The sequence below is a fragment of the Narcine bancroftii genome, chromosome 8, assembly GCF_036971445.1.
Source record: "Narcine bancroftii isolate sNarBan1 chromosome 8, sNarBan1.hap1, whole genome shotgun sequence".
In the NCBI taxonomy this organism is placed as follows: Eukaryota; Metazoa; Chordata; class Chondrichthyes; order Torpediniformes; family Narcinidae; genus Narcine; species Narcine bancroftii.
In genome coordinates this window covers 81,094,458-81,111,379 of record NC_091476.1, presented here as the reverse complement: position 1 = coordinate 81,111,379, position 16,922 = coordinate 81,094,458, and the positions used below count along the sequence as shown (strand labels likewise).

The following is a 16,922-nucleotide window of genomic DNA, read 5'->3' as shown; positions in this document are numbered from 1 at the left end:
AAACACCACACCTAATAAACACCCCTAGACATTAACACCACACCGGCACCCCCCACGCCGGCACCACCCACGCCGGCACCCCCCACGCCGGCACCCCCCACGCCGGCACCCCCCACGCCGGCACCCCCCACGCCGGCACCCCCCACGCCGGCACCCCCCACGCCGGCACCCCCCACGCCGGCACCCCCCACGCCGGCACCCCCCACGCCGGCACCCCCCACGCCGGCACCCCCCACGCCGGCACCCCACACGCCGGCACCCCCCACGCCGGCACCCCCCACGCCGGCACCCCCCACGCCGGCACCCCCCACGCCGGCACCCCCCACGCCGGCACCCCCCACGCCGGCACCCCCCACGCCGGCACCCCCCACGCCGGCACCCCCCCACGCCGGCACCCCCCACGCCGGCACCCCCCACGCCGGCACCCCCCACGCCGGCACCCCCCACGCCGGCACCCCCCACGCCGGCACCCCCCACGCCGGCACCCCCCACGCCGGCACCCCCCACGCCGGCACCCCCCACGCCGGCACCCCCCACGCCGGCACCCCCCACGCCGGCACCCCCCCACGCCGGCACCCCCCACGCCGGCACCCCCCCACGCCGGCACCCCCCACGCCGGCACCCCCCACGCCGGCACCCCCCACGCCGGCACCCCCCACGCCCGCACCCCCACGCCGGCACCCCCCACGCCGGCACCCCCCACGCCGGCACCCCCCACGCCGGCACCCCCCACGCCGGCACCCCCCACGCCGGCACCCCCCACGCCGGCACCCCCCCACGCCGGCACCCCCCCACGCCGGCACCCCCCCACGCCGGCACCCCCCACGCCGGCACTCCCCACGCCGGAACCCCCCACGCCGGCACCCCCCACGCCGGCACCCCCCACGCCGGCACCCCCCACGCCGGCACCCCCCATGCCGGCACCCCCCACGCCGGCACCCCCCACGCCGGCACCCCCCCCCGCCGGCACCCCCCCCGCCGGCACCCCCCACGCCGGCACCCCCCCCGCCGGCACCCCCCCCGCCGGCACCCCCCCCGCCGGCACCCCCCCCGCCGGCACCCCCCCCCGCCGGCACCCCCCCCGCCGGCACCCCCCCCTGCCGGCACCCCCCCCCGCCGGCACCCCCCCGCCGGCACCCCCCCCCCCACCGGCGGCCCCCCCCCCACCGGCGCCCCCCCCCCACCGGCGGCCCCCCCCCACCGGCGGCACCCCCCCCCCACCGGCGGCCCCCCCCACCGGCGGCCCCCCCCCCACCGGCGCCCCCCCCCACCGGCGGCCACCCCCCCACCGGCGCCCCCCCCCCCCACCGGCGGCCCCCCCCGCCGGCACCCCCCCGACGGCACCCCCCCCGCCGGCACCCCCCCGCCGGCACCCCCCCTGCCGGCACCCCCCCCGCCGGCACCCCCCCGCCGGCACCCCCCCCCCCACCGGCGGCCCCCCCCCACCGGCGCCCCCCCCCCACCGGCGGCCCCCCCCACCGGCGGCACCCCCCCCCACCGGCGGCCCCCCCCACCGGCGGCCCCCCCCCACCGGCGCCCCCCCCACCGGCGGCCACCCCCCCACCGGCGCCCCCCCCCCCACCGGCGGCCCCCCCCACCGGCGCCCCCCCCCCACCGGCGCCCCCCCCCCACCGGCGCCCCCCCCCACCGGCGCCCCCCCCCACCGGCGCCCCCCCCCCCACGACGGCCCCCCCCACCAGCGCCCCCCCCACCGGCGCCCCCCCCCCACCGGCAGCCCCCCCCCACCGGCGCCCCCCCCCCACCGGCGCCCCCCCCCCACCGGCGGCCCCCCCCACCGGCGGCCCCCCCCACCGGCGGCCCCCCCCACCGGCGCCCCCCCCCCCACCGGCGCCCCCCCCACCACCGGCGCCCCCCCCCACCGGCGCCCCCCCCCCCACCGGCGCCCCCCCCACCGGCGGCCCCCCCCCCCACCGGCACCCCCCCCACCGGCGGCCCCCCCCACCGGCGCCCCCCCCCCACCGGCGCCCCCCCCCCACCGGCGGCCCCCCCCCACCTAGACAATGCACATATAAACACCCGCCCACAAAAAAACCACCACATAAAGACACCCACATAAACACAACCCTAATAATGACCCATCCCTACATAAACAGCCCCCACGTAAAAAGAAGCATGTAAACATCCCCCCCACATAGACACCGCACACATAAACACACCCAAATAAACACCCACCCACATAAATACCCACCCACAAAAACAACCAACACATAAACAACCCCCACGTAAACAACCCCACATAATCACCCACCCCCACATAAACATCCCCCATATAAACACATACCTGCATAAAGGCCCCACACAAAATACCCAGCAGATAAACACCACTCCCCCATAAACACCCCCAACATTAACAAACCCCCACGTAAACAACACCACTACATATAAACCCTCCATAATAAACACCCCCGACATAGAAACACCCTACAAAAGCACACCCATATAAACACCCCCAATATAAATACCCACAACATAAAACACAACCCGGCACATAAACACCATCAATATAAAAACCACCCAAATAAACACACCCATAATATCAAGACCATCCCATATAAACACACCCCACATAAATAACCCTCTCGCCACATAAATAACTCCCAACATTAAAAAACCCAAATAAACACATCAACAACATAAACACCCACCCAAATAAACACACCCCATATTAACACCCCCCTCGGCACATTAATAATGCACAACATAAATACGCACCACCACATAAACACCCCAGAGATAAACACCGCCAACATAAACACCCACAACATTAACACCACCTCACATAAACACATCCTCACATGAACACACACCCATATAATCAACCAACATAAACATCCCCCACATTAACAACCAGCAATTAAAAACCACTCCCCCATAAACACATTCAAAATTAACAACCCGCAAAATAAACAACCCCCATATAATCATCACCACATATAAACACCAACCTAACAATGCCCCACATAAACAATTTCTTGACATAAACACACCCAACATAACTACCCACCCCATAAACATCCACCAATGTAAACACCCAGCCACATAATAATACCCACATAAACAACCCCTACATAAAAACCTCCATATAATCATCCCCACATAAATACCCCATCCACATAAATACCCCACCCACATAAATACACCGCACATAAACAGCACCAACATAAACATCCCCCACATAAAGACTCCTCGCATAAACACCACCCACATAAACAGACCAAACACAAACACCCCTACCACATAATCACCCACCCCCACATACACAATCCCCACATCAATACCACACACATAAACACACCCCCACATAAACAGATACCCAAATAAACACCATCATCCCCACATAAAAACACTCGCACATAAACACCCCACACATAAACACCCACCACATAATTTACACCCACCAAAATAAATACACCCCAATATAAACAGGCTCCCAACCCTAACACCCCTCCCCCACTTAAACTACACCCCAGATAAACACCAGCCACATAAACAAGCCCCCCAAATAAACATCCCCACATAAACAACCTGCACGTAAACATGCCCCCACGTAGACACACCACACATAAATACACTCTCAAATAATCACCACCCACATAAACACCACTCACTAAAACAACCCCAGATATAAATGTTCCCCACATGTGAAACACACATAATTAATCTCCACATAAACAGCCCATCCAACAAAAACACTACCCACCGCAAAATAAAGACCCTCCCCCACATAAAGACACCTCTTGTAAACACCCCCCACATAGCAAAACACCACATAAACACTCCCCAGGTAAACATGCCCCCCATTGACACCACACACATAAACACACCTCCACATAATCATATCCCCATATAAACACCACCGACCCCACATAAAAACACCGAGACATAAACACCGCATGCATAAACATCTACCACATAAACACCCACAAATGAACACCCCCACATAAACATTCCCCACATAAATTCCACCCCACTAAACTCTCCAAACATAAACACTTCCCATTTAAACTCCCACTCACATAAACACATACCATAATAAACATATACCCGCATAAATACCCCCACAAAAAATCCAAGCAGGTAAACACCACTACCCCATAAACATCTCCAACATTAACAAACACCCACATAAACAACCCTACCACATATATACCCTTCAACATAAATACTCCTACATAAACACAACCTACAAACACACACCCACATGAACACCCTCAATATAAACAACCACTACTTAAATACAACCCCACACATGAACACCACCAACATAAACAACCCCCAAATAAACACACCAACAACATAAACACACCACATATTAACATTGGCCCGCCAAGTTAAATACCCAAAACATAAAGACCCACAGCATTAACACCACCCAACTAAACACATTCCCACATGAACACCCACTCACATAATCAACCAACATAAACACCCCCCACTTTAACACCCAGCAGGTAAAAACCACTCCCCTATAAACACACCCAACATTAACACCCCGCCATAAACACATCCTATGTGAACACACACACCACATAAAAAAAACACAACATAAACACCCAGCACATAAAAACACCCCAACCTAAACACCACTCACATAAACAACCCCGCAGATAAATGCCACCCCACATTTACAACACACAATATAAACAACCTCCACAATCACACCCACTCCAATATAAACACTACCCTCCACCACATAAAGACAGCCCCTACATAAACACAACTCTTATAAACACCCCGCACATAAACAAATCACCACAGGAACTCCCCCACATAAACTACCCACAACATACAAAAACACCACATAAACACACCTCCCACACATAAACATCCCTCACATAACAAAATCCAAATATGCAACACCCAATAAACAAACAACCGCATGAACAACCACACACACATATACACATAGCACATAAACACCACATGCATAAAGCCCCCCACATAAACACACCACTGCATAAAACCCACCATTGCAACAATGCCACCCCACATAAACAACACCAACATAAACACCATCCACATAAACAACCCGCACATAAATACTGCTTCCACATAAAAAATCCCAACCATATAAATGACCCCCACCAAAATAAATACATCCCAATATAAACAGGCTCCCCGGCACTAACACCCCCCATTTAAACTCCACCCCAGATAAACACCAGCCACATAAAAAAGCCACCCAAATAAACATCCCCACATAAACACACCTCACGTAAAATTTCCCCCACATAGACACCACACACATAAATCACCTCCACATAAACATATCCTCAAATAAAAACCACCGACCCCACATAAAAACACCCAGACATAAACACCCACCACATAAACAGCCCATAATAAACAACCCTATATAAACATTCCCAAAATAAATTCCACCTCACTAAACTCCTGAAACCTAAAACACTTTCCATTTAAAATCCCACTCACATAAACACCCTCCAAATAAACACACACCCACATAAATATATGCCCACAAAAACAACTTCCACATAAAGACCTCCATGAAATCACAGCCCACATAATCGCCCAACCCCACCTAAACAACCCCCATATAAACAAAGCACACAAAGCATGCCCCACGGGGACACTGCACACATAAACACATCCCCACATAAACAACCCCCATATAAACACCACTCACCAAACCACGCCACAGATAAATGCCCCCACATGAATTACACATGACATAAACATTCCCCACATAAACAGGCCCCCCACAATAACACAAACCCACATAAACACCCCACCATATAATCACCCACCCCCATGTCAACTGACCCCCACATAAACAGCCCCAACATAAACACCCCAAATAAAAACACAACCATGAGATAAACAACCACCCATATTAACAGAAACCATGTAAACAACACCCTCACCAGATAAATACCCCACAACATAAACACGCACCTCCACATAAACACACCATATATTAAAAGCACCCGACATAAACAGAACCCCGCACAAAAATATCCCCAACATAAACACCAAAAATATTAACACCACCCCACCTAAACACACCACCATATCAACACCCACCCACATAATTAACCAACATAAACACCCACTACATTAAAACCCAGCAGATAAAAAGCACTCCTCCATAAACAACCCCAACATTAACACCATGCAACATTAACACCCACATTAACATCCCCACATATAAACACGCATCCACATAAACACCCCACCCCACATAAACAAATCTTCAGGTAAACATCCCAAAAATAACCCTCCCCCATATTAATACACACAAACGTAAAAACCCAGCCACATAAAAATCCCCAGATAATCACCCCCATATAAACACACCACCCAAATAAAAATACCCAACATAAACACCCCCAAGGTAAACATACCCTAAATAAACATCACCTACATAAACAACAAGCATGTAAACACACCCCCTCGTAGACACCGCACACAAACACATACGCACATCAACACACAACCACATAAACACCTGCTAACAAAAGCAACCACCACATAAAGAACCACAACGTAAAAACCACCACATAATCAACCAACCCCACATAAACATCCTCCACATATACAACCCGCATGTAAACACGCCCCCACGAAAACACTGCACACATAAACACATCCCCATATAAACACCACCCACAAAAACACCATTCACTACAACAATCCCACAGAAAAACGCACCCCACATTAAAAACTCACGACATTAACAATCTCTACATAAACAACCACTCCAACAAAAACACTACCACCCTCACATAAAGACCCTACCCCACATAAAGACACTTCTTGTAAACACCCCCACATTAAAAAAACACCCACATAAACACACCCACGTAAATGTGCCCCACATAGACACCACACACATAAACACACCTCCACATAAATATGTCCCCAAATAAACACCACCAACCCCACATAAAAACACCCAGACATAGACCCCACACATAAACACACTCCATATAAACAGCCCACAAATAAACACCCCACACATAAACATTCCCCACATAAATTCCATCCCACTAAACTCCCCAAACATAAACACTTCCCATTTAAACTCACCCTCACAACAACACCCTCCAAATAAACACACACACCCATAAATACACGCCCACAAGAACAACCTCCACATAAAGACCCCCATGAAATCACACCCCACATAATCACCCAACCCCACCTAAACAACCCCCATATAAACAGCGCATGAAGCATGCCCTCACGGGGACACTGCACACATAAACACATCCCTACATAAACAACCCCCATATTAACACCACTCACCAAACCACACCACAGATAAACGCCCCCACATGAATTACACACGACATAAACCATAAGATAAACAACCACCCATATTAACAGAAAGCATCTAAACAACACACTCGCCAGATAAATACCCCACAATATAAACACACCCCACCACATAAACGCCCCATATATAAAGAGCAACCTGACATAGACAGAACCCCGCACAAAAACACCTCAACAGAAACACCAACAACATTAACACCACCCCAGCTAAACACACCACCATATCAACACCCAGCCACAGAATCAACCAACATAAACAGCCACACTTTAAAACCCAGCAGATAAAAACCATGCCCCCATAAACAGCCCCAACATTAACACAATGCACCATTAACAACACCCACACAAACTTCCCCATATAAACATGCATTCACATAAACAAATTTCCACGTTAACACCCCAGATATAACTATCCCCCACAATAATACCCACAAAAGTAAACACCCAGCCACATAACAAAAACCCACATAAACACCCCCACTCCACCCAAATAAACATACCCAACATAAACACCCCCAAGGTAAACATACCCCACATAAACACACCCCCACATAAACAGACACCCACATAAACACCCACCCACAAAAACAACCACCACATAAAGAACCCCCACGTAAACACCCCCACATAATCACCCACCCCTACATAACCATCCTCCACATAAACAACCCGCATGTAAACACGCCCCCACAAAAACACTGCACACATAAGCACATTCCCATACAAAAATACCCCCCACATAAACACCACTCTCTAAAATAGTCCCACAGATAAATGCACCACACATTTAAAACCCATGACGTAACTAATCTCCACATAAACAACCCCTCCAACAAAAACACTACCCACCCCAACATAAAGACCCTACCCAACATGAAGACACCTCTTGTAAATAGCCCCTACATAATAAATACTACCCACATAAACACACTTCACATAAACTTACCCAACATAGATACCACACACATAAACACACCTCCACATAAACATACCCCCAAATAAATACCACCGACCCCACATACAAAATTCCAGACATAAACACCCATCACATATACAGCCCACAAATAAACACCCCCACATAAACATTCCCCACATAAATTCCACTGCAATAAACTCCCCAAACATAAACACTCCACATTTAAATTCCCCCTCACATAAACACCCTCCAAATAAATACATACCCACATAAACATCCCACACAAAAACACAGCAGATAAACACCACTCCCCCATTAACAGCCACAACATTAACAAAACACCACATAAACATCCCCTCCACATATAAACCCTCCAACATAAACAACCCCTACGTAACACATCCAACAAATACACACCTACATAGACACCTCCAATATAAAGAACCACTACATAAACACAACACTGCACTGCACATAAACAATCCCCAAATAAACACACCGACAACATAAACACCTACCCAAATAAATACACCCCATTTTAACATCGCTCTTATACATTAATACCCCACAATATAAACACGTCCCACCACATAAAGACCCCACAGATAAACACGCTCAACATAAACACACAGCATTAACACCACCCCACGTAAACACATCTCCACATGAACACCCACCCACATTATCAACCAACATAAACACCCCCCACTTTAAAACCCAGCAGATAAAAACACTCTCCCTTAAACACTCCCAATATTAACACCCTGCCACGTAAACAACCCCTACATAAACACTTCCTATGTAAATACCCGCACCACATGAAAAACCTACGACATAAACAACCAGCACATAAAAATTCCCCCACATAAACACCACTCACATAAACAACCCCGCAGTTAAATGTCCCCACATTTACAACACACGATATAAACAGCCTCCACATTCACACACCCTCCAATATAAACAATATACCCTCCACCACATAGAGACACTCCCCACATAAACACAACTCTTATAAACACCCCACACATAAACAAACCCCTACATAGAAACTCCCCACATAAACTACCCATGTCATAAACAACCACAACATAACCACACCTCCCTCATATAAACCCCCCTCACCTAAAAAATCCAGATAAACAACCCCCAAATAAAACAACCACCACGTGAACAACCACACACACGTATAAACCCAACACATAAACACCACTCATATAAACACCCCTGACATAAACACACCACTACATAAAACCCACCATAGCAACAACACCCCCCACATAATCAACACCCACATAAACACCACCCACATAAACAAACTGCACATAAATACTCCTTCCACATAAAAAAACCCAACCACATCAATTAATCCCCAAAAATAAATAGACCCCAACATAAACAGGCTCCCCAACATAAATGGCCCCCACTTAAACTCCACCTCAGATAAACACCAGCCACATAAACAAGCCAAATAAACATCCCTCACATAAACAACCCACACGTAAACATGACCGCACGTAGATGCCACACACATAAACACATCACCATATAAACCCGCACATAAACAAACACTCACTAAAACAACCCCAGATGTAAACACACCCCATATTTAAAATACACGACATAAACAATCTCCAAGTAAACATCACCTCCAACAGAAACACTACCAACCCCAACATAAAGACCCTCCCCCTCATAGATACTCCTCTTGTAAACACCCCCACGTAAAAAAACCCACATAAAGTTGTGGGTGGGTATTTATGTGGGTTAAGTTTGAGGAGTTTATTGCGGTGGAATTTATATGGGGAATGCTTATGTTGGAATGGTTATTGGTGGGTTGTTTATGTGGTGGGTGTTTATGTTTGGGGTGTTTATGTCTGGGTGTTTTTATGTGGGGTTGGTAGTGTCTATTTCGGGATATGTTTATGTGGAGATGTGTTTATGTGTGTGGTGTCTATGTAGGGAACATTTACATAGGGGGTGTTTATGTGTGTGTTTTTTTATGTGGGGGGTGTTTACAAGAGGCGTCTTTATGTGGGGTAGGCTCTTTATGTGGGGGTGGGTAGTGTTATTGTTGGAGGGGTTTTTGATGTGGAGATTGTTTATGTCGTGGGTTATAAATGTGGGGTGCATTTATCTGTAGGATTGTTTTAGTTAGTGGTGTTTATGTGGGTTGTGTTTATATGGGGATGTGTTTATGTTTGCGGTGTTTTCGCAGGTGGATTTACATGCAGGTTGTTTATGTGGGGGATGTTTATGAGGGGCGGGTGATTATGAGGGGGGTGTTTCCATTTGGGTTCTTTATGTGGTGGTTGTTTTTGTGGGCAGGTGATTATGTGGGTTGTGTTTATGTGTGCGGTATCTATGTGGGGGGGGGGACATGTTTATATGCTTGTTGTTTATGTGGGGGAATGTTTATGTGGGGAATGTTCATGAACACCGCCAACATAAACAACCCCCAAATAAACTCCAACAATATAAACAGCCACCCAAATAAACACACCCCATATTAACATCGCTCGTCCACATTAATACCCCGCAACATAAACACGTCCCACCACATAAACACCCAACAGACAAACACGTCCAACATAAACACCCACAGCATTAACACCACCCCACCTAAACATATCCCCACATGATCACCCACCCACATAATTAACCAACATAAACACCCCACTTTGAAACCCCGCCACATAAACAACACCCACATAAACACCACTCACATAAACAACCTGCACATAAATACTCCTTCCACATTAAAAAAAACCATAACCACATAAATTACCCCCACCCAAATAAATACACCCCAACATAAACAGGCTTCCCAACGTAAATACACCTCACCCCGCCAAGTTAAATACCCAAAACATAAAGACCCACAGCATTAACACCACCCAACTAAACACATTCCCACATGAACACCCACTCACATAATCAACCAACATAAACACCCCCCACTTTAACACCCAGCAGGTAAAAACCACTCCCCTATAAACACACCCAACATTAACATTCCGCCATAAACACATCCTATGTGAACACCCACACCACATAAAAAAACCACAACATAAACACCCAGCATTAAAAACACCCCAACCTAAACACCACTCACATAAACAACCCCGCAGATAAATACTGCCCCACATTTACAACACATGATATAATCAGCTTCCACCTTCACTCCCCCTCCAATATAAACACTATCCTCCACGACATAAAGACATTCACCCACATAAACACAACTTTTATAAACACCCCTCAAATAAAAAAACCAGATAAACAACCCCAAATAAACAAACCACCACATCAAAAACCACACACACATATACACCTGCACATCAACACCACTCGCATAAACACCCCCCACATAAACACACCACTACATAAAACCTACCATTGCAACAACGCCCCCCATAAACAACACTCACATAAACACCACCCACATAAACAACCCGCACATAAATACACCTTCCACTTAAAAAAAACCCAAACACATATTTTACTCCCGCCCTAATAAATACACCCCAACATAAACAGGCTCCCCAATATAAACACCCCCCTCTTAAACTACACCCCAGATAAACACCCACCACATAAACAATCCCCCCAAATAAACAACCCTCAATTAATCACACCCCACGTAAACATGCCCCCACATAGACACCACACACTTAAAAATACCTCCACATAAACAGATACCCAAATAAACACCACCAACCCCATATTAAATCAACCAGACATAAACACACACCAATATAAACACCCCTCCCACAAAAACAACCACCACATAAAGATACCCCAAGTAAATCACCCACTGCCACATAAACATTCCCCACATAAACAACCCAAAAATAAACACGTCCCCATGTAGACACCGCACACATTAACACATCCCCATATAAACACCCCCACATAAACACCACTCACTAAAACAACCCCACAGTTAAGCACCCCCACATTTAAAACATGCGACATGAACATTTTCCTTAAACATCCCCTCCAGCAATCACAACCCACCCCACATCAATACCAACCCCCACATAAACACACCCCTTGTAAACACCCCCACCACATAAACAACCCACACATAAACACCCCCCACATAAGCATGCCCCCACATAGAAACCACACACATAAACATACCTCCAAATTAACAAATCCCCAAATAAACTCCCCCAACATAAACATACCCGTTTAAACACCCATTCACATAAACACCCCCATATAAACACACACATGAATACACACACCACACAAAAACAGACACCCCCATATAATCACCACCCCACATAATCAACCGACCACATAATCCACCCCACCTAATCACACCCTCCAAATAATCAACCCCCAAACATAAACACCCCTCACATAAACAACCCCCCACTTAAACAAGCCCCACATAAAAACACCGATGTATACATGACCCCAAGTAGAAACCACACACATAAACACACACCCACATAAACACACACCCACATAAACACACACCCACATAAGCACACACCCACATAAGCACACACCCACATAAGCACACACCCACATAAGCACACACCCACATAAGCACACACCCACATAAGCACACACCCACATAAGCACACACCCACATAAGCACACACCCACATAAGCACACACCCACATAAGCACACACCCACAAATACAACCACGACATAAATACATCTCCACGTAAACAGATCCCAAAATAAACATCACCAACCCCATATAAATGCACCTAGACATAAATACTCCACACATAAACATCTGCCACATAAATAGCCCACAAATAAACACCCCCACATAAACATCCTCCACATAAATTCTACCCCACATAAACTCCTCAAACATGAACACCTCTCATTTAAACACCCCCTCACATAAACACCCTACAAATAATCGCATACCCATATAAACACCCCACACAAAAACACCCAGCAGACACTCCCACATAAACACCCCCAACATTAAAAAAGTCACACATAAACAACCCACCACCTATAACACCTCCAACATAAACACCCGCTACATAACGACACCCTCCAAAAACACACGCACATAAATAGACCCATTATAAAGACCCACTACATAAAAACAACCCACACATAACCAACACCAACATAAACACACCACAAATAAACACTCCCACAATATCAACACCACCCATATAAGACACCCCAAATAAACAACCCTCTCACCACATAAATACCCCTAAAATAAACACCTCCCAAATAAACATACCAAAAACATAAACACCCACTCAAATAAACACACCCCATATTAACACCCACCTCATCACATTAATACCCTACAACAGAAAAACACCCCACGACATAAACACAACACAGATAAACACCCCAACATAAACAACCACAATAATAACACCTCCCCTCCTAAACACCACCCCACATGAATATCAACCCACATAATCAGCCCACATAAACAACACTCACATTAATACCCAGCAGATAAAAACTACTCCCCCATAAACACACCCAACATTAACATCCCACCACCTAAACCCACACATAAACATCACACCTTATAAACACCCACCCACATAAACACCCAGCCCCATATAAAGAGTTCCCCACATAAACACCTCCAACATAACTACACTCCACATAAACAACCACTAACGTAAACAGCCAGCCATATAAAAACCCACTTAAACACCCCCTATATAAATGCTCACATATAATCACTCCCACATAAACACCCCACATAATCATCCCCCACATAAATACCCCTCGCATAAAAATCCCCAACAAAAACACACCCCACATAAACACTCCCACCACATAATCACCCACACCCACAAAAACAACCCCCACAAAAACACCACACACATAAACATACCTCCACATAAATAGATCCCAAAATAAGCACCATCATCCCCACATAAAAACACACGGACATAAATACCCCACAGATAAACATCCCAACATAAACACCCCCACATAACCTCCACCCCACATAAACTCCCCCAACATAAACACCCCCCATTTAAACACCCATCACATAAACACCCCCATATGAACAAACACACGCATACACAGGAACTCACACCCCCAGATAATCATCACCCCAGATAATCAAGCAACTACACAACCCAACCCACATAATCAACCCCTCCAGATAATCAATTCCCCAACAAAAACACCACCCACATAAAAACCACCCCAGATAAGACCACAACACATAAACCCAGACAAATAAATATCACACCCACATAAACACCCCCACATAAGTACCCCACATAAGCACCACCCACACATAGACACAACCCAACATAAAGCCCCTAAAAATAAACACTCCCCACATATATAGTCCCCCATATAAACACACCAACACATAAACAACTCCCCAATAAATACCCTCACCATAAACATCACCCACATAGACATCCCCCACATAAATATCTCTAACATAAACACCCGCACCACATAAAAAACCCACGACATAAACAACCATCTCATAAACACACTCCTACATAATCACCACTCACATAAAAACCCTGCAGATAAATGCCCCCCCCACACATTTACAGCACATGATATAAACAGCCTCCACATTCACACCCCCTCCAATATAAACTTTAACCACCCCAAAATAAATACCCACCCCCACATAAACAATCCTCTTATAAACACCCGCACATAAACAAACCCCACATAAAAGATCCCCGTCACACACATATACACCCATCACATAAACACCGCTCGTATAGACACCCCCCACGGAAACACACTACAACATAAAACTCACTATTTCACTATTTAAACAATGCACCCCACATAAACAACACCCAAGTAAACACCACCCACATAAACAACCCCCACATAAACACTCCTTCCACATTAACACACCCACTACATAAATTACCCCCGCCAAAATAAATATACCCCAAACAAACAAACTCCCGAACATAAACAACGCCACTTAAATTCCATCCCAGATAAACAACCCCCACATAAACACTCTTTCCACATTAAGAACCCCCCAACCACGTAAATTTACCCCTGCCAAAATAAATACACCCCAACATAAACATTAAGGACCTCTGCCACATAAACACCACACCCACATAAACACCGACTAGATAAACATCCCTCGCATAAACACACCACCCATATAAATATGACTCTACATAAAACCCACCATATAAACAATGCCCCCATCATAAACACCACCCACTAAATCACCACCCACGTAAACTCCACCCCACATAAACACCCACACCACATAAAGAACCATCACATAAATGCCCCCACACATAAAAAACACTCCCCATATAAACACCATTCACAAAAACAACATTCACAGATAAATTCCCCTCAGATTTAAAACACACGACATAAGCACCCTCCACATAAACACTCCCTCCAAAATAAACACCCTACTAAGCCACACAATGACCCTCCCCATATAAAAACCCACACATAAACAACCCCCAAATAAACACTTCCTCACATAAAAAATAATCAAATAAATACACCCCACACACACATGTAACCCACACAAGCACAACACATTCACGTACATGACCCTATATACACCCCCAAAATAAACAACCCCCACTTAAACAGGCTCCTCACAATAACACAAACCCACATAAACACCCCACCACATAAACAACCACCACATAAACACCCCCCGTATACATGCCCCCACATAGACACCACAAACATAAACACTCCCCACATAAACAGATCGCCAATTGAACACCACCAGGCCCATATACAAACACCGAGACATAAACACCCCACACATAAACACCCACCACATAAACTGCCCTTAAATAAACACCCCAATATAAACAAACCCCATATAATTTCCAACCCACATAATCTCCCCAAACGTTAATACCTTGCATTTAAATAAACCCTCACTGAAACACCAACTAAATAAACAAACACCCACATAAACACACACACAAATATACTCAGCAGATAAACATCACTCCCACACAAATATCCCCAACATTAACAAACTCACACATAAACACCCCCAATATAATCACCCACACCCACAAAAACAACCCCCACATAAACACCACACACATAAACATGTTTCTTTGGCTTGGCTTCGTGGACGAAGATTTATCGAGGGGTAATGTCCACATCAGCTGCAGGCTCGTTTGTGGCTGACAAGTCCGATGCGGGACAGGCAGACACGGTTGCAGTGATTGCAAGGGAAAATTGGTTGGTTGGGGTTGGGTGTTCGGTTTTTCCTCCTTTGTCTTCTGACAGTGAGGTGGGCTTTGCGGTCTTCTTCAAACACATAAACATACCTCCACATAAATAGATCCCAAAATAAACACCACCATCCCCACATAAAAACACACACACATAAATACCCCACTGATAAACACCCCAGCATAACCATGCCCACATAACCTCCACCCCACATAAACACCCCAACATAAACACCCCCTGTTTAAACACCCATCACATAAACACCCCCATATAAACATACACACGCATACACACCCCACACAGGAACTCACACGCCCATATAATCATCACCCCAGATAATCAACCGACTACATTACCCACCCACATAATCAACCCTTCCAGATAATCAATCCCCCAACAAAAACACCACCCACATAAAAACCACCCCACATAAGACCACACCACATAAAGAACCCTGCCAAATAAATATCACAATCACATAAACACCCCCACAT

The 16,922-nt window shown here is 47.6% G+C and overlaps 1 protein-coding gene across 1 annotated transcript in view; it reads left to right on the top strand.

Annotated features, from left to right (window-relative positions):
- Nucleotides 1-16,922, top strand: part of LOC138742055 (basic proline-rich protein-like) — a 47,580-nt gene that overhangs the window by 12,775 nt on the left and 17,883 nt on the right. Inside the window, exon 2 of the mRNA XM_069896247.1 lies at nt 29-2,121. Within this exon, the coding sequence (XP_069752348.1) occupies nt 29-2,121 (2,093 nt within the window). The remainder of the gene's footprint in view (nt 1-28; nt 2,122-16,922) is intronic.